This window comes from Myotis myotis, unplaced genomic scaffold (assembly GCF_014108235.1).
Source record: "Myotis myotis isolate mMyoMyo1 unplaced genomic scaffold, mMyoMyo1.p scaffold_m19_p_3, whole genome shotgun sequence".
In the NCBI taxonomy this organism is placed as follows: domain Eukaryota; kingdom Metazoa; phylum Chordata; class Mammalia; order Chiroptera; family Vespertilionidae; genus Myotis; species Myotis myotis.
In genome coordinates this window covers 10,221,861-10,241,041 of record NW_023416335.1, presented here as the reverse complement: position 1 = coordinate 10,241,041, position 19,181 = coordinate 10,221,861, and the positions used below count along the sequence as shown (strand labels likewise).

At 42.5% G+C, this 19,181-nt stretch overlaps 1 protein-coding gene across 15 annotated transcripts in view; it reads left to right on the top strand.

The window, feature by feature from the left end:
- Positions 1-1,087: 1,087 nt before the first annotated feature.
- The window catches only part of PCM1 (pericentriolar material 1), a 92,299-nt gene continuing 74,205 nt past the window's right edge, over positions 1,088-19,181 (top strand). For 2 of the 15 annotated variants that reach the window (XM_036296829.1, XM_036296832.1), the window contains exons 1-4: positions 5,133-5,521; positions 14,198-14,315; positions 16,263-16,508; positions 17,962-18,231. In XM_036296829.1, the coding sequence (XP_036152722.1) occupies positions 5,481-5,521; positions 14,198-14,315; positions 16,263-16,508; positions 17,962-18,231 (675 nt within the window). In that variant the 5' untranslated portion in view covers positions 5,133-5,480. Of the gene's footprint in view, positions 1,429-1,469; positions 1,636-3,920; positions 3,991-5,126; positions 5,522-5,624; positions 5,681-13,921; positions 13,962-14,197; positions 14,316-16,262; positions 16,509-17,961; positions 18,232-19,181 lie in introns of those variants that run through there. The other 13 variants (XM_036296826.1, XM_036296824.1, XM_036296823.1 and 10 more) reach the window with 13 other exon arrangements.

Here is a 19,181-nt window from a genome sequence, read left to right as displayed (position 1 = left end):
GGTTAGCGGCTCCATGCGCTGTGCGCTTCGTTTTCTTACAAAAGAGAACTGATTTCCATCACACCGTTACACCGTTCAGTAAAACATGAGCGCTTCCAGGGCACGGCTCCCGTTGCCGAGGTAATGGGCGCGCACAGCGAGCACTAAAATATGTATGACGCGGAGGAGCTGCGAATTACAGGAGGCTGAAGCGCTCCCGCACCCCGTTACGGTTGAGGCGAGTTCTGGCGATCGGTTTCGTGAACAGCTTCTGTCGGTCACTGAGAGCAATGTGCTGTTGGAACCCAGGTGCCCACTCATTTTTCCTTATTTTGCTGAAAACAAGCAAACAAGCAAGCGGAACTATAAACTGCCTACAAATAGAATGCCCTTGCGCTCCAGGAAAATGGACCGATTTTAACTTTACCTCTCCCTCCGTCGCATGCTTTTGTTTTACGAGAGGACTGTCAACTTACTAACCTTAAAAAAGCTGCTGCTCAGAGAAGAGCGTAAAGTAAAAAAAAGAATTCCGAGTGCAGTTTTAGAGAAAATTTCTCAGTATTAAATTCTGATGTAAATCATCTGGTCCTTCTGAAAAGAAAAAAAAAGTAGGGCATTTATCCAAGGTGGCATTAATTATTAATATTTATGATATTTCGGCCAATGAACTCCCGTGGATTTTCCTCCTCATGTGTAAACCTAAAACCAGGTTGTCAAGACCCTTCTGGTCCCATCCCTTCCTGACCGGAAGTGGATGGACAGGGAATCCAAGAGCCACCGCGGACCTGGGTCAGCTCCCCTCCATCCGGCACCGTCCGGAGCGGACACCCCCACGGAAAACGAGAAGGCGCCTCCGCTCTCCCTCCAGCTGCCGAGGGTGGTGAACCCACTTCCGCACAGGCCTCGAGTCCCCAGTCCCGCGAGCCGCCTCGGGAAGCGCACAGCATGCTGGGATGTGTATTCCTCTCCCTTAGGGCGGAAGGGCGGGCACGCCTGACCCGGGTCCAGTGGCATCCTGGGATATGTAGTCTCTGGCGGTTCGTTGGCGTACTCGGCACCGGCTGACGGAGGAGCCTGCGGCGATACCAGAGACTCCGGCCGGTCACGTGACTGCAGTCTAGCGCGGGGAGCGCACTGCGGCCCCCGCCCCGGCCCAGTGCTCGCTGCGCGCGGCCGTTGCCGCGGAGACGGCGCACGTCGCCCAGCGCGTAGCCCCCGCTGCAGTCCCCCCGCCCCTCTTCTCCCACCACAATGAGATCCTAAGATGGCGGTGGCTGCGGCGGTTGGCGCCGCCTGGCTGAGCTAGGGGAGGCGGCCATTGGGCCCGCGGCAGCCCGGGAACGGTGGACTCTCCCTGCTGCGGTCTCTAGGGGAGGACCGCGGTCGGTGGCGGGTCGAGGGGGCTGACCGTTACTCCGCCCTGGGCTGGAGCGGCCGCTCGGTTTCCAGGTAATAAATAACCTGCGCGTCCCTAGCCCTTGGCAACCGAGGCAGCGCGGCGCCGGGGGCGGGAGAGCAACGGCGCCGGGACACCTGACCCCCAGGGCCGGGCCTCGGGCCACGCCTCGGTGGGCTCCTGGGTCTCCGCGCTGCCTGCGCCGCTCCCCGCGGCAGACAGCCCGCCCCCTCGTCCGGACCGGCCGGCGCCATCTCCGGGTGAGCGTCCGGGGCGCGTTGGGGACCGCGGAGCCCCCTGCTCGCCTCCCGCCCCTCCTTCTCCGCCCGGGGAGGCGGCCGCCTCGGGAATGTCCCTCGAGTGCGGGAGGCGGAGGCGGGGCGGCGGCGGGGCTGTCAGAGGCGGGTAGGCTCTCGTTCTCGACGGCCAGGGGCCTCGGTGGCCATCGTGTCCGTCCTTGCGTGCCCGCCCTCCCCCCGGTTCCATTCTGTGGGGCGCGCTCACCCAGGATTTGGGGTGAGGAGCGACGCGGCTTTCGGGCCGGGCCGGGCGCCGCGGGGTTCCTGCTGTCCGGCCTGTTCGTGGAGCAGACGGGCCGCGGGAGGCGGGCCGGCGCCCTGCGGAGCGAGCGGAATGCGAGCCCCGCGCCCCCGCCGGCCCCTCCCCGCGGCTCCGGGTCGGGGGGCGCCTGGACGGGGACACCGCAGGCCCGGGGCGATTCGGGCCGTGTCGCGGGCTGTGCAGACCCCGTGCTGGGGAGGCGGGCCTCCAAACTTCCAGCCCCGCGGCCCACTCCCCGGGAGCTCGCCTTCCTGCAAAACAGAAACAAAACGTGTACACACACACACACACACACACACACCCGCAACACGTGTGTGCGTGTGCCCTCTGCCCTCCGGTGACGGGTCCTGGGTCGGCGCTGGGAGAAGCGGGCTTTCCCCCGCGCCGGCTCCGCTTCCCAGACCGCGCCCTCCGGTCGCTTCTGGTTCCTGGGGTGCGAGTCTGAGCTCCGGGGTGCGTGTCCGAGCTCCGAGGGTGTTGTGGGGGCTGCGAGTCTGAACTGGGAGGGCTGCGAGTCGGAGCTGGGGGGTGCGAGTCGGAGCTGGGGGGTGCGAGTCGGAGCTGGGAGGGCTGCGAGTCGGAGCTGGGGGGCTGCGAGTCGGAGCTGGGGGGCTGCGAGTCGGAGCTGGGGGGTGCGAGTCGGAGCTGGGGGGTGCGAGTCGGAGCTGGGGGGCTGCGAGTCGGAGCTGGGAGGGCTGCGAGTCGGAGCTGGGGGGTGCGAGTCGGAGCTGGGGGGCTGCGAGTCGGAGCTGGGAGGTGCGAGTCGGAGCTGGGGGGCTGCGAGTCGGAGCTGGGGGGGTGCGAGTCTGAGCTGGGGGGGTGCGAGTCTGAGCTGGGGGGGTGCGAGTCTGAGCTGGGGGGTGCGAGTCTGAGCTGGGGGGTGCGAAGTCTGAGCTGGGGTGGAGTGAGCTGGGTGAGAGTCTGAGCTGGGGGGGTGCGAGTCGGAGCTGGGGGGTGCGAGTCGGAGCTGGGGGACTGCGAGTCGGAGCTGGGGGACTGCGAGTCGGAGCTGGGGACTGCGAGTCGGAGCTGGGGGGTGCGAGTCTGAGCTGGGGGGGTGCGAGTCTGAGCTGGGGGGTGCGAGTTGAGCTGGGGGGGGGTGAGAGTCTGAGCTTGGGGGGGTGCGAGTCTGAGCTGGGGGGTGCGAGTCTGAGCTGGGGGGGTGCGAGTCTGATCTGGGGGGTGCGAGTCTGAGCTGGGGGGTGCGAGTCTGAGCTGGGGGGGTGCGAGTCTAGCTGGGGGGGTGCGAGTCTGAGCTGGGGGCTGCGAGTCTGAGCTGGGGGGGGTGCGAGTCTGAGCTGGGGGTGCGAGTCTGAGCTGGGGGGGTGCGAGTCTGAGCTCGGAGGTGCGAGTCTGAGCTGGGGGGGTGCGAGTCTGAGCTGGGGGGTGCGAGTCGGAGCTGGGGGTGGGGTACGAGTCTGAGCTGAGGGTGGGGTACGAGTCTGAACTGGGGGGGGTGCGAGTCTGAGCTGGGGTGCACCTGCTGCCCGCCTTCTCTCTCACCTGCCTTCCCTCACCTGCTGGCCAGAGCCGCGGGAAACCACGAACATACGGGCTTTCCGAACTGGAGGTAAACCTTGTGTTTTTGTAACAACAAAGTCATCTCTCTCTAAGAAAGTAGGTAGCTTTTAAATACCCGCACAGTTCTGGAATAGTCCGAGTGACCGGAAGCTAAGTCTGCAGGGTAAGCGCTGGCGCGGGTCTTTCCGTGGTAATTATATTCCAGGGTAGATGTTAAGGCCGGGCATGGCTGTGTGGTGGCATCTTGCAAGTTTGGAGGATTTAAACATTTGTGTCTATCGCATTGCTTCCCAAAAGGATTAAAGTAGCTTGGGTTTAAAATATTGGTAAATTGGATTTTTCTTTTCTGTTGATCTAAACATATTTTAGGCCTAAACAACATAGTACTTGTTGTTCTGTACTTCCCAGTGTAAAGAATTTATTAAAGTCTTTTTTTTTTTTTTTTTTTTTTTTTACTCAAAAGCAGACAACAGCTTTGAAGTGTGAAGCAAAAAAGAGCAATTTCTGAGCTGCAAATACTAGTTTCCAAGCAGGTAATTTGACCTCATCCTATGTTACCCCCCTCGTATTACAGCTGAAGATTTAGGATGAAGACGCATCCAAACCCCGGCAGGGGAGGCCTCCGCTTAGTGAACACAGTCCTGGTTGGCTGCCCTGGTGGCCTGCTGCTGGGGATGCCACTCTGATCCGCCTTCATACTTTCCTTAGAAAGGAACCGTGTCATTCCTAATTATTAAATACTGGAACAGTGTGTAATACCTTTTGAAATGTCTTTCTTTTCATAGAAATTCTTCAGACCATTTGAGTTTGAATTTGTCCTGTTTGGATAGCCAAATCCATTTATTCTTAAGTAATCTTGTACAACTTCTCTATTAATTACTCTTAGTTTTTATTCACAAACTATTTTTTGGGTTATACATACTATTGACTAGAGTTTATTTTTTTCATTAGTTTCTATGCATAGTGTATTATTAAATCCTGGCTATATGAAGATACTCTCTGACCAGCAGAAAAAAGCCAGTGTAAATTCATTGAGGGAAAGTTTGCTAAGGACAATTTAGAAATTAAATAACTAAAGGATGAGGAGTAGAAGAAATTTTGGTTAAAAATATTTTAGAAATAATCTCTTTTTAAAAAAATTCTTAATCTGAATTCTGTGAAAATTTTAAGGCTATTTTCTAAATTTATTTAATATGTTTTTGCTTTCTAGGAAAGCAGACAGATCTTCAGCTTCCTTATGAAATAAGCTGACCCTCAGGAGAAAATACAGATTGACAGTGGATTTATATCTTAATAGGGGCCCGGTGCACAAAATTTGTGCACGGGTTGGGTCCCAAGGCCTGGCCGGTGATCAGGGCCCATCTGTGGGGCAACTGGCGGGGCGATTGGGGGGCCCCCACTGGCATTGACCTTGGCCATCCTGGTGCCGCCTGCTTGCCGGCCCCGCCCCCCGCCGGTTGCCTCCCTCTGGCACCCTCCTTGGTTGGCCTGGGGGCTGGGAGCAGGGCCTGCATTGAGTGTCATAGCGACCGGTTGTTTTCCTGTTGGGTCAATTTGCATATTAGACTTTTATTATATAGGATAATAATTCTCAGTAGTATTTTCTTTTTTTAATTGTCAGACTATAACAGAATAGGAAAAGAAAAATAGAATTCTGGGGGAAGGTCAAAAGTGAGTGTATGCATTAGAGTTCTTAACACTAAAGTCTGTAGGACTTTGGTAAAATAAAAAGAATTGTAAAATGAGTTATAAAGTAAAATAATTTCCTTTTAATATGTTAGTGAAGATGGATAAGATGAAACAAAAACATAGACTCATTGGGCTAACTCACATTAGAAGAACTTGGTTTTCTCAACCTGAAGGAGGCAAGCATATTTGAAACCTGGGCAAAAATATAAAAGGTTTGAAATTCTCACATTGGAATTTAATGAGAAGCTATTATGGATACATAGCAATATATTCATCTTACAAATTTAATTGAGTGCCTACAGGTGGTACTAAATGACTGAAAAGTACTTGAGATATGGCAGTGAGCAAAACAGACCAGGTGCCTTACCTCACGGAGTAAGTTTACATTTTGAAAATGCGTGTGTGTGTATGTGTGTATGTAGTATACTGTAGTAATGGACATAGGCAGTGCCATTTTATAACTGTTCCCCTCTGACAGGTGGAGAGTGGAAGCAGAGAAAAACCATTAAATGAATTGACAGAATAGGCAAATAGGTGAGGAAGTTAAGGATGCTAACCAGGCATTTTTGGAAGGGCTTTCCTTCACAGATTGATTTCTTGAAAAAATTACCTAATGACCATCTTTTCAAACCCTTCCCATTAATAAACAGATTACAATTATGGAATTAACCCTCACCACCCTGTTGGAATTGCTCTTAACAAAGGTTATTATCAGTAATCTTATTGCTAAGTCCAAGTGGACATTTCTCAGTACTTTTCTTACCTGACAAAATGACATCTAGCATTCTTATATCCCCTGTCTTTATACACTTTTCTCCATTTCTAGTTACATTGGTTTCCCTTAGGTCTTTGTAGCTTCACAGTGTTCTTTTTCTCTTTAAATATCAGTGTTCTTCAGTCTTTTCTCTTACTCTTCATCTTTTCCTGAGCCTTCTGTTCCATTTTAAGTACTTTTATGAATGTGTGACTTGCAAATTTCTCTCCAGCCTAGATTTCACTTCTGAGAGATTCGTATTTGTTCGCTGGACAAATTTAATTGGTATACCATAGGTATCTCAAACTCAACATTTTTTCTCAACTAAAACCTGTTCCTTTTCAAGTCACCTTGAATGTATCATCGTGTACCCAGTTATTCAAGCTACAGGTTGTTCTAGGGGTCATCCTTTTATTCTTTCCTCACTGCCTCATCTCCATATCATAATATATAGTAACCAATTCCTGTTGATTCTGCCTTGGAAATCTTGTTGTATTGGCCCTCTTCTCTACATACCTACTGTTTTGATTATTGGAAGTCTTTCTATATAAATAATAGTTTATATTAGTGTGTCTACAGAATAAAATTTAGGAGGCAGAGATCCTATATTTTTAATGGTGACTCTGAGATGATTAGAAAGATTGGCATGAAGAAGAGAGAAATAACTTGCCTTTATTTTGCACTTTTAATGGGGTAGATTTTTATAATGTTAAGAGAATTGGTCCATTTGCCATTTTTTTATTTAATATTTAATGATCACTTTTTAAAAAATACATTTTATTGATTTCAGAGAGGAAGGGAGAGGGCAAGAGAGATAGAAACATCAATGATGAGAGAGAATCATTGGATGGCTGCCTCCTGCATGCCCCACACTGGGAATGGAGCCTGCAACCCAGGCATGTGCCCTGACGGGAATCGAACCCTGACCTGGTTCATAGTTTGACGCTCACCCACTAGGCATGTGCCTCTTTAATACATTTGGTATTATGTTATTACATATTCTACCTCATTGTATTGTTAATTGCATTATAAAAGTAGACAAAGTTGTTTATTTTATAAACTTAATAGACTTTATTTAGGAAGTGGTTTTCTTAGAAAGGTTTAAAAATGTTTGATCCATTTTTCCCAAACTAATTTTAATGTGTTGAAATTGTTTTAGAACCTTATTTTTTTTTTTTTTTAAATATATTTTATTGATTTTTTACAGAGAGGAAAGGAGAGAGATAGAGAGTTAGAAACATCGATGAGAGAGAAACATCGACCAGCTGCCTCCTGCACATCTCCTACTGGGGATGTGCCCGCAACCCAGGTACATGCCCCTGACCGGAATCGAACCTGGGACCTTTCAGTCCGCAGGCCGACGCTCCATCCACTGAGCCAAACCGGTTTTGGCTAGAACCTTATTTTAATAGTTTTCAGTTATTAGCCTAAAAATAGATCCTTAATAAATTTATAAATTTATCTTAAAGGGTTTATTACTCTATTGATAGAAAGCATAACATTCTATTTTAAGAAAAAGTTATTATCTAAGAATTTTTACTTACCTTTAATAATTTCCAATCTAATTTACATTTTAAGACAATTTACTTTTAGTACGTTTAAATATGATATCACCTGTATTGCATAGGTATTTTTTGAGCTATTTAATATTACAAATATGATCAATGGTTCTGTCATCATTGATGTTTCTGTCTTCCTCTTTCTGAAATCAATAAAAATATTATTTAAAAAATATTACAAATTATATCAATACATCTAGAAAATAGTAGTTGCCAAATGTTTAGTTTAAATGAGTCATTTCAGTTTACTGGACATATCTCTCTATGGGTATCAATTATTGCAAAAAATGTTTAAGATAGGGAAAAGAGGAAAAAGACTTTATGTTCCTATCCCTCTAACCAATAATTGATTGCATGCAAGCATTTTATTGTAGTTTCTTAAAATCTGTATACAGTTTTGCATATTGCTTTTTTCCTCTTTTATACTATACTAGATGCCCTATGCACGAAATTCATGCAAGAGTAGGTCTTCTTTCCCTGGCTGCTGGTACCAGCTTCCCTCTGGCTGCCGGCAGGCACCCGGGACCCAGGCTTCCCTTGCAGCCCTGACTTTGTCTGGAAGGGCGTCTGGTCTAATTAGCGTATTATGCTTTTATTATTATAGGTGATGATATATTTTAAACACGGGGAATATTATTTAGCCTTCATAATTACATGTTTTGAAGGGAACTCTTCCCTAATAGCATTCAGTCTATCGTTTGATAGTTTTCAATTTATTACAATTTTAGCATAATAAACAACTTCCTTTATTATAGTCCCCTCCTCTTCAACTGTGCCCCCTACCACCACTCATATTTTTTTAGATTAGCTATGGAGAGGTAGAATTACTGGATCAAACCAATTTTAGTTCTTGATACAGAATTGCCAAAATGCTTTCTGGAAAGCTTATACCTGTTTAGGTTCTCACCATAGTGATTGAGTGTTCTGGTTTCCCTTTGCTGTCATTAGGATTTAGTAACATATGTAATTGAGCAAATTTAATAATCTCTTATTTTAATTTTCAGCCAGATTGTATTTATGTCTTTATCATTTTATGTTTACTGATTTTTTGTAAATTGCATGATCATATTATTTGGAGTGGGGAGGGGTTTTTTAATTTTTTTTTTAATTCTTCATATAGTAAAGATACTAATTGTATACTTCGTATTTATTTCAGTGGTTTTTCCCAATTTACCGTTTACTGTTTATTCTCAGCATACTTAGGATTTACTTTTATGTGAATAAAACCTGTCAAACTTGCCCTAACTGGTTTGGCTCAGTGGATAGGGCGTCAGCCAGAGGACTCAAGGGTCCCAGGTTCTATTCCAGTCAAGGGCATGTACCTTGGTTGCGAGCACATACCCAGTAGGGAGTGTGCAGGAGGCAGCTGATCGGTGTTTCTCTCTCATCAATGTTTCTAACTCTATCCTTTTCTCTTCCTCTCTGTAAAAAAAAATCAATAAAGTATATTTAATAATAAAACAAAACAAAAAACCTGTCAAACTTTTTTTTTTGCATCCCAAATTAGTAAGATCTCTCTTTTTAAAAGTTCTATTTTGTATGTTGTTTGATTTTTAAATCTTACTTATTTTTAATCTATTTACTATCTTGGTGTTGTATAAGGTAGCCTTTTCCAATTGGAGAGAATTAAACTCTGATGCTCTGAGCCCTCCATTGTTTACTGTATATTAATTCCTCTCTGTGTCTGGACTGGTACTAGGTATGCACCATCCTTGGAAGAATTGAGAAAACCCTTATTTAAGTCATTTTTCTGTGTTCTGTATCTGAGATGAAGAATCCTAATTAAAGAAAGCCTGTTAAAGCTCTAAATAAATCTTTTTCAAAATTCTTTAGCAAATTGTCTCAACTGAGTAATCCTGCATCATAGACTTCTTGAGAGGATTAAAATGATGAAATGCACATAAAATAGTATAGTGCTTGGCTTACATATAGAAAATACCAAGATGTAGTTGTTAGCCATAATTTTTCTCATTTTTTTTTTCTATTTAGGTATATTTGAGGATTTTCTTTTTTGGGTTGGTACTAATTTAACCATATGGGCATTCGATGTGGTTGAGTTATCTTGAAACTACTAGTTTTCTATTTTCCTGACTTCTATTGCTATTCTTGCTTTTTATTTTTCATACAGTAATTTTTTTTCTGACTTGTTTATTCTTACCTGTTATATTAAATTCCAAGAAGAATCACAGTGAGGTTTTTGTTGGAATTTCATTAAGCCTGTACACTTAGGAAAAAAAAATGGTATGTTTATAATAATGTGTTTCCTACCAGGGAAGAGAGTTTGTTTTTCTTCTTATAAAATTTTATCTTCTATTGTTTTAAAGAGTTTAGTAGTGCTTCTCCACATAGGGCAAGTAATATTCCTACATATTTTTTTTGTCACTCCAGACAGTCCTCAGGTTATGTCGGACTCGCGACATCTGTTGTTTCCTGGTTACGTCGCCATCTCCCATTTATTTATAAGAAAAAAAGTTCTGTCATTTTGACGTATGTACATATGTGCTTTATGTTTTTTATTATTTATTTACCACAAGTAAAGCTCAGGAATTGTTATCTTTTAAATTTTTTTATTGTTTCACTTCATTACTGCTGTGTATGCGCTCCATGTGAGTGACATAGGTGCTTATGTAGGTGGGTTCTGACTTAGAGCGAAGATCTCATTAAGTCGCACCATAGGAACGGATCTCCGATGTAACCTGAGGACCTAGTGTATGATAGTGGCATCAATTTTCCCCAGTGTATTTTCTGAAAAATTGGTGATTATTTGAAGTGGTCAAGGTTTTTTAATGCACGCGCGCGCACACACACACACACGTATATGTATATGTATGTGTGTATGTATATGTATATATATATATTAATATGTTTATATTGATTTTGGAGAGAAAGGAAAGGAGAGGGAGAGGGAAAGAGAAAGAGAGAAGCACATCTATCCAAGAGAGAAACATCAATCGGCTACCTTCTGCACACCCCCTACTGGGAATCGAGCCTGCAACCTTGGGCATGTGCCCTGACCTTTATTTTTTACTGTTGTTAATTCTCCCCGGAGGACATTTTTCCATTGATTTTCAGAGAGAATGGAAGGGAGGGGGAGAGACAAAGAAACATTGATGTAAGAAAGACATCAATTGATTGCCTATAGCATGTGCCCCGACCAGGGCCAGCGATTGAGTCTGCAACCAAGGTACATGCCCTCATGCCCTTGACCGGAATAGAACCTAGAACCCTTCAGTCCGCAGGTCGAGGCTCTGTTCACTGAGCCAAACCAGCTAGGGCCAAGCCAGCGACCTTTGGTGCATGGGACAATACTCAACAACTGAGCCACACTGGCCAGGGCTTAATGCATATTCTTTAAAAATACCACCACCTCTCTTTTCAATATTAATATTTGTTTATTTTTCTGTATTTTTAAGACTTCCGAAACAATGCTAAATAACTGATAATGTGGCATTCTTGTTTTGGTCTTTATTTTAATAGGGATGTCCTTAATGTTTTATTTTAAAATTATTGTCCATTGGTTTAAAATGTACTTTTTCAACTCCAGAAGTTTATTAAAGTAATGTATGTTTATTGAAGAAAAAAAAAACACTGTGTAAAAATAAATATAGCTTTAAGGAGCTGTCAATACATTTGTACTTTTAAGATGTTTTTTCAAATTTGAAGTGCTGAATTTTATCACATCACTTTTTATTTTGAAATGACAAAATTTAATCTGCTCTTCAATATGTTAACACATGATTCTGATAGATATCCTAGCATTAAAACATCCAGGCGATCAATCCTTTTTCATGGATGATAGTCCCTTTAATACTGTGTTCTAGTGATGAATGGGATAAGTTAGGATCTTAGAATTAAAGCACCTAGTATTTGTATTCATCTTTGACATTTTTAAAAATAAATCTTTATTGTTCAGATTATTACAGTTGTTCCTCTTTTTCCCCCCATAGCTCCCCTCCACCTGGTTCCCACCCCACCCCATGCCCTTACTCCCCCCCACTGTCCTTGTCCATAGGTGTATGATTTTTTTCCAATCTCTTCCTGCACCCCCCACACCACCTTCTCGAGAATTGTCAGTGCACTCCCTTTCTATGACCTTGATTCTATTATATTCACCAGTTTATTCTCATCAGATTTTTCATTCACTTGATTTTTAAATTCACTTGTTGATAGACATGTATTTGCTGTCACTTTGTTCATAATTTTTTAAATTTTTTTTTTTTTTTTTCCCGATGCAAAAGCATAAGAGTCTTTATTCAAGCCCAGGCTTGGCTCCCCTACCCTCCTTACTGACACAGCAGCAAGTGGCAGAGAGAGCTAAAAATATTTTTACTGAGTTTATTTATTTCAGACAGGAAGGGAGAGGGAGAGAGAGATAGAAACATCAATAATGAGAGAGAATCATTGATTGGCTGCCTCCTGCATGCCCTTTACTGGGAATCGAGCCCACAACCCGGGCAAATGCCCTGACTGGGAATTGAACCTGTAACCTCCAGGTTCATAGGTCAACATAAACCACTGACCCACGCCAGCCAGGCTGTTGTTCATAATTTTTATCTTTACCTTTTTCTTCTTCCTCTTCTTAAAGAATATCCTTCAGCATTTCATATAATCCTGGTTTGGTGGTGATGAACTCCTTTAGCTTTTTCTTATCTGTGAAGCTCTTTATCTGACCTTCAATTCTAAATGATAGCTTTGCTGGGTAAAGTAATCTTGGTTGTAGGTTCTTGCTATTCATTACTTGAGTATTTCTTGCTATTCCCTTCTGGGCTGCATAGTTTCTGTTGAGAATACACCCTTTTGTGGGCTGTGTGCACAGGCTTGTTGTAGTTAGGCCTTGATTGCTGTTGGTATCCCTGGGAGGAATTGACCTCCAGGCCAATTGATTGTGAGGACCAGCTGTGTCTACAATGGAAGAACTTCTGTGCTGAAGAGACACCCTTATGAGGCAGGACTTGCTTCAGTGGGGCTTTGGTGCTCACTGAGTCTGCTCCTTGAGTGTGTCGCTTATGAATGTGAAGAGTTGTAATCCAGTATGGTTTCACACTGACCACTGAGTACACTGGCTCTTGGATCTCCAAGGACGTGCAAAGTCAGCCACTGCCTGAAGCCACCCAGCAGGAGCTACAGCGAGATCTGCAGATTCCTCCTCTTTGTTTGGGGTTTGGAAGTGCCGAGATGAGGTCCAGCTGTGAAGCAAGGCAGGCTACTGCTGCCAAGCCTTGGGCCTTCTTTTGGAAGCTTTGGAGCTCTCTGACCCAGCTGCAGTTTGTTAGGCTAGGCTACGAAAGCACAGGCCATTATATGCAAAAGCTGCTGCCCACAGCTTGGGTGGGGCGGGGTTTCAGGGAATCACCAGGGCGGAGCAAACAGCATGGCTGCCAGTCAGCCCTACACCAGGGAGGTTCCACATCCCGAGCTCCCACACAGGAACAATCGCTGCGAGCACCTCTGAGAGAAAGCTGCCCTCATGTTCCTGTCCCAATGCCAGACAGTCTAGTTTCTCCTGGTATGAGTCTGGGTCCCCAGAGTCTCTCCCGGAACTGGAGTTCAGAGCGATCGGGAGCCTGTATCTCCCTCCCAGTTGAAAAAAAAACACACCGTACCCATTTGCCAGCCTGCTTCACGAGCGCCTCCGCACCTCTGCACCTCTGTACCTCCTACCAATCTCAATGCACTTTTTTCTTTCCTTCTAGTTGTAGAACTTCCACTCAGCCAGCCTTCTTGTGGTTCTGGATGATATTTGTTTTGTCTTTTAGTTGGAGTTTTGATGTGGTTGTGAGAGGCAGCAAGTACAGGTGTTTACCTATGCCGCCATCTTGGTTCTCCTCCCTTTGACATTTTTAACTGCATCACCTTGGCAAAATGATCTAACTCCTTTTAATGTTAGTGTTAATGTTTATAAAATGAGAAACCTTTATAACCCTGATGTCTAATGGCCTTTCCTGCCCTTTGGATTATAAAGTTGTCTCACCCTCTCCTTCACTCAGCCTCTCTCCAACAGGCACAGTTCCATACTCAGTGGAAATCCAGTTCTCCACAGGATATGTAGAAATCTTCTCATGATAATCTCTGTTCTTAAACCTTTGCTTGCTTCTCCCATTGCTGCTACTATTTCTCATCTCTGACTCGGGCATGAAATTCACTGCCTTCCTTGATTTTTACAAAATTCCTAGAAATACAATTTAAAGGCAAAATATTTTTAAAGTGATTTAAGCCACTGTATTCTTTGCTTTTATAGGCCACCCATCTAGTCCTGCTGCTTCCTACCTCCTCGTCTTGCTTACCGTTACTTTCCTTTCTATTAAAACCAAACCTTTCTTTGTGTTTCATGCAGAGCCGTTCTGCCCTCTGTATCCTTGACATAAAGCAAATGCCTGGGTCTCCGGAGAGTATTAGTTTCTTTTCTAAGAGCACTTTTGGTTTTAGTTGTTAGTAACTTTTTCCTATCTCATTATCTTTTAGGACTTCTGTTGAATAAATGAAATAACCTTAAAGTTTACAGGCAAGTCTACATAGTGGATATTCAGAGGTTTTCCTTCTCGCCCCATCACTCCAACTACTTAACTCATATTAATCATACTATGTCTAAATTAACGTGTTGTGATATGTGGTTGGCAGTGACTCTTAATTTTATAAAATCAACTTTTCCGAGATTCTTTTATATTGCTAAGTTTCATGGAGTGATTTAAATATTAGAGTTTGTTTTTATGTGTTAAAAGGTTTTTACTTGTTTTACAGAAAATTAATTGTTAAAGCCAGTATGGCCACAGGAGGAGGTCCTTTTGAAGAAGGCATGAATGATCAGGATTTACCAAACTGGAGCAATGAGAATGTTGATGACCGACTCAACAATATGGTATGATTATCTTATTATGGTGTGTTACTGACTACTGGTATTAAAATGCAGCTTTCCCTTGACTTAGCTAAATCAGATTCACTGAAACTATCTGTAAAGGAGACACATGTTTTCTGGCTGGCCAGGGTATTAAGTGATGCTGGGACATTTGTTATATTAGTGAAGACATTTTTCTTTGCAGGTAAAAGATACCAACTTGAGTTAGCTTAAGCCAAAAAAGAGGTTTCTTTAATAAGGATATACAGCTGTTTTATGGAAAACAGCTTAAAGGAATAAAGTTGGGTTTTAAGAAGGGACTAAAAAAAGGAACTAGAAAGTTGTCAAGAATTACTTTTTTGCTCCTTTTACTCTCCTGAGTTCCTCTGTTTAACACAACTTTTTCTTCACAGCCCAGCTTTCTCTTCTGCTCCACATGGTGCACTATGGCTGCCCTTTGATTCTAAAGTTTTCAGTTACAGCTGCAATTAAATACTGACTAGTTACCTTTTTCACTGACTAGTGAAATTTTAAAGTATAAATATCCCAATTTACATTAGATATGCATCTTTTTTTCCAGTTATCTATGGCAGGATTGGATGGGGTTGATAGAATAAGAGATTGGCAGGAACACCAACACATGGATTGGGGTGGAGGGACAGTTTGTAGAGAAGGAAGTTTTGTTATAAATGAGGAAAATATCCCAAAGGTTTTATTATTGTAAAGCTAAAGGATTCTTCTAATCTAGATATGGTGGGAATTTATAGACTTTTTGTTGAATGAGTTAGGTTAGTAAATAAAAATGTTTTCTAATGAAAACATTAAGCATTTTTTGTTATCAGATCTTATGTAATAAGAACACTGTTTCCTATAAAAACAGTAAGTTATGTTTATTGCTTACTATATACTAGGCACTGTGTTAGATATTTTCTGTATGTTATTTTTAATTGTGTTTTAAAGGTGACACCGTTTTAGAGATTAGGCAGTTGTGACTATGGGAAGTTAAATTGCTTAGGGTCATGCAATGGAGTATTTCTTCAGAAAACAGTAATTACTTTAGAACCCAGGTTGATTCCAGATCTGCCTTCTTATCATTCATACTAACTTTAAAGGAGGGCAGTAAAGGTATCTATAAATTAATTTCCATATTCAGTCTATCTATCTATCTATCTATATAAAAGCCTAAGCGACTGTTATGACAGGTCACCAAATAACCTGTCGCTATGATGCGCACTGACCACCAGGGGGCAGATGCTCAATGCAGGGGCTGCCCCCTGGTGGTCAGTGCAATCCCACAGCCAACCTCCCCTGGCCAGCCAACCTCCTGCGGTCCCTCCTCCCAACCAGCCCCGATTGGGACTGGGTGAGACAGCCCTGATCACTGGCCAGGCCAAGGGACCCAACCCATGCGTGAATTCGTGCACCAAGCCTCTAGTTTATAAATAATAACCATTTATAAAAATGCTTTCGAAAGTATATATTAAGACTGACCCTACGGTTGGAGTTTGGGGATTTCTTTTTTTTTTTTGGTACTAATCTAAAACTGATGGTTTAGTAATCCTATATAATAAAAGGCTAATATGCAAATTGTCCCTGCGACCGGGAGTTCGACAGGGAGTTCGACCAGGGGATGGGGCCAACTGGCCAACAGCCCGAGGCCCCTCCCCCGGCCAGCCCCGCCCCCGATCAGCCCCCCTACCCTGATCAGGGGCGGGGCTGGCCGGCCAAACACCTGGAGCCCCTCCCTCATCCAGTCCTGCCCCCAATCAGCCCAGATTGGGGCAGGCTGGCCATACCCCACCTGTGCATGAATTCATGCACCAGGCCTCTAGTAGTAAATGATTGTCTCTAAGATTACATGTTGATGTGAAAGTGTTTGGTCATTTTTAAAACTTACCAAATTTTTTAAGCATAAGTAATTTTTCTGGTTTGATAGAGGCCCTATTAACTCTTGCCTTTACTTTTTTAAAGGATTGGGGTGGCCAACAGAAGAAGGCAAATAGATCATCAGAAAAGAATAAGAAAAAGTTTGGTGTAGAAAGTGATAAGAGGGTAACTAATGATATTTCTCCGGAGTCATCACCAGGAGTTGGAAGACGAAGGACAAAGACTCCACACACATTTCCACATAGTAGATATATGACTCAGATGTCTGTTCCAGAGCAGGCAGAATTGGAGAAACTTAAACAGCGGATAAACTTCGGTGATTTAGATCAGGTTAGTGAATTATTTTAAAAATAAGTTTTGACTAAGGGAAATATTTGAGATGGATTAAATAATTTCTTTTAAATAAAATATTGAGCTTTTTATTTTTTTTAGTTTCTATGCATGGAAAGAATTTTAGTCAGTGATGATACTGTATAGGTTCTTTGAAGGGCAGCAGGTCTTATTTCTAAACTTGCTAAAGATATCTTTCTTTACTTTGTTACTGTATCTTATTACTAAAATTATTTCATTATGAAACTAAATTTTGTTAGTACTGAATAAGATTGCTATTAAGGAAAAAGGAAGACCCATATTAGAATATTTATTATTGGCTCAGTGTGGAATGTGTTGGATAAACTTCATTTAGAATAAAACTAGAGTTTGTATTAGTAATCACTGAAGTAAAGTTTACAAATAAGAGCAAGTAGAAATGATAATGAACTCTTTTTAAGATGCTGAGGTTTTGTTTTTTTAATTGTGGTAAACTGCACATAACATAAAAAATTAACTATCTTCACCATTTTTAAGAGTTCAGTGACATTATTTACACTCACTTATTGGGATACCATCACCACCATCCAGCTACAGAACTGTTTTCATCTTGGAAAACTACGATTCTATTCCCATTAAAAACAACTCATTCTCCACTCCCCACAGCCCCTGACAACCACCATTCTACTTTCTGTCTCTGAATTGGACTGCTCTTGGTACTTCATGTGGGACTAGGTATAACAGCTTGTGCTGTTGGTGATGAGTTTAATGTTAATAAACTTCATATGTGCTTTACACAGTATTTGTCCTCTTGGTGACTGGCTTATTTTACTCAGTATAGTGTTCTCAAGGTTCATCCATGTTGCAGCACATGTCAGGATTTCCATCCTTTTAAAAGCTGAATAATTTGCCATTTTGGGTAAATGATAATGAACTCTTAGTATTTTACTATCACATCAGTACTTTATATAGATTAACAAGTTTCCACATATGCATAAATGTAGATCAAGTCTGGTATGGTGATGATCATATGTCATTTAGTCATTTATTTACTAATTATTGAACACATATTATATGCCAGGCACTGAGCCTAGTACTTTTTCAGGCGTTGCTTCATAAAAACAAATCTTTATGCTGGTGGTCATATTAATTAACATTGATTCATTGGGTCTAAAGCCTATACAAAAATCTGTGAACAAGTAAGACTAGCACTGTTAGTTATAAATATGTCCTAGTACTTTCTGTAGACTAATCTTGCTGATATTCATTAGTTGAATAGTCTGAAAATTAGGAATCAAATTTGTACTAACCAAATTTTGATATTTTAGTAGAATTTTGTAGATCTGAAGCTATTTCATATCTTACTACAAGGTGTTTATGCACACCTGAATCAGTATCTGATGGTGAAACTGACTAAGATTTTTTTAATTGTTGTAAGGTAAATGTTTGGATTTGTTTTCTTTTTCATATATAGAGAAGCATTGGAAGTGATTCTCAAGGCCGAGCAACAGCTGCTAATAACAAACGTCAGCCTAGTGAGAACCGAAAGCCCTTCAACTTCTTGCCTATGCAGATTAATACTAACAAGAGCAAAGATGCTGCTCCAGGTCCTCAAAAGAGAGAAGTTATTGGCTCAGCACAATGTAAAGAGATGCTTGCTTCTGCTTTAAGTAATGACCTTTTGCAAAACTGTCAAGTCTCTGAAGAAGATGGGAGAGGAGAGCCTGCAATGGAGAGCAGCCAGGTGGTAACATGTTTCTTTTGCTCTTTGCCTTCACAAACCTCAAAGTCTAAAACATTAACATTAAAAACCTATATATATAAAAGCCTGAGTGACCATAATGACCGAATGACCAAATGACCGGTAGCTATGATGTTACTGACCATCAAGGGGCAGATGCTCAACGTAGGAGCTGCCCCCTGGTGGTCAGTGCGCTCCCATAGTCAACCTCCCCCGGCCCCTCCCCCCTGGCCTGCTGGCCCCGATTGCCTGATCCAGGCCTGCAGGCCAACAACCTCCCACAGTCCCACCACTACCCATCCCCATGCACAAATTTGTGCACCAGGCCTCTAGTATAATTATATTAGATTATGCACATAGGAATATTTGTTAGGTAGAATTAAAGTACTCCCTGACACTTTTCATTAATCTGTCAGATTTATTGAAAATAAAGTAAATTTCTTTTTACCTAAAACGACAGTAGAAATGACATATTCAGAAATGACATATTCAGATAGATCAAGGATGCTGTTCATCTGTCAAATACTATATTGCCAATTTTTAGTAAAGGGGGTTTGGGAGCAAAGTGATTAATAGATTGTTGTAAGAATTTTAAAAATGGTGATATAATAATTCTTTGGAAAAGTACTTTCAAAAGTATTTATAATAATTTAATATTTATTTATAAATATAAACAAAAAAATTTATATAAATAGTTTGATATGCAGTTCTATAAATAAAAATTTTCAGGTAATGTAAATATGTAAAAAATGAATTTTGAAAATTTTAAATTAACAGTAATTGGAGTTATTAGTATTGATTATGTTTTGATGAAATTCTAAATTTGTTTGAATTTATGAATTTACACAATTTTTAGAAGTATTTTTAGTCATATTGAAGTTTGATGAATTGTATGAATTTACACAATTTTTAAAAGTATTTTTAGTCATATTGAAGTTTAAAGTATATAAAGT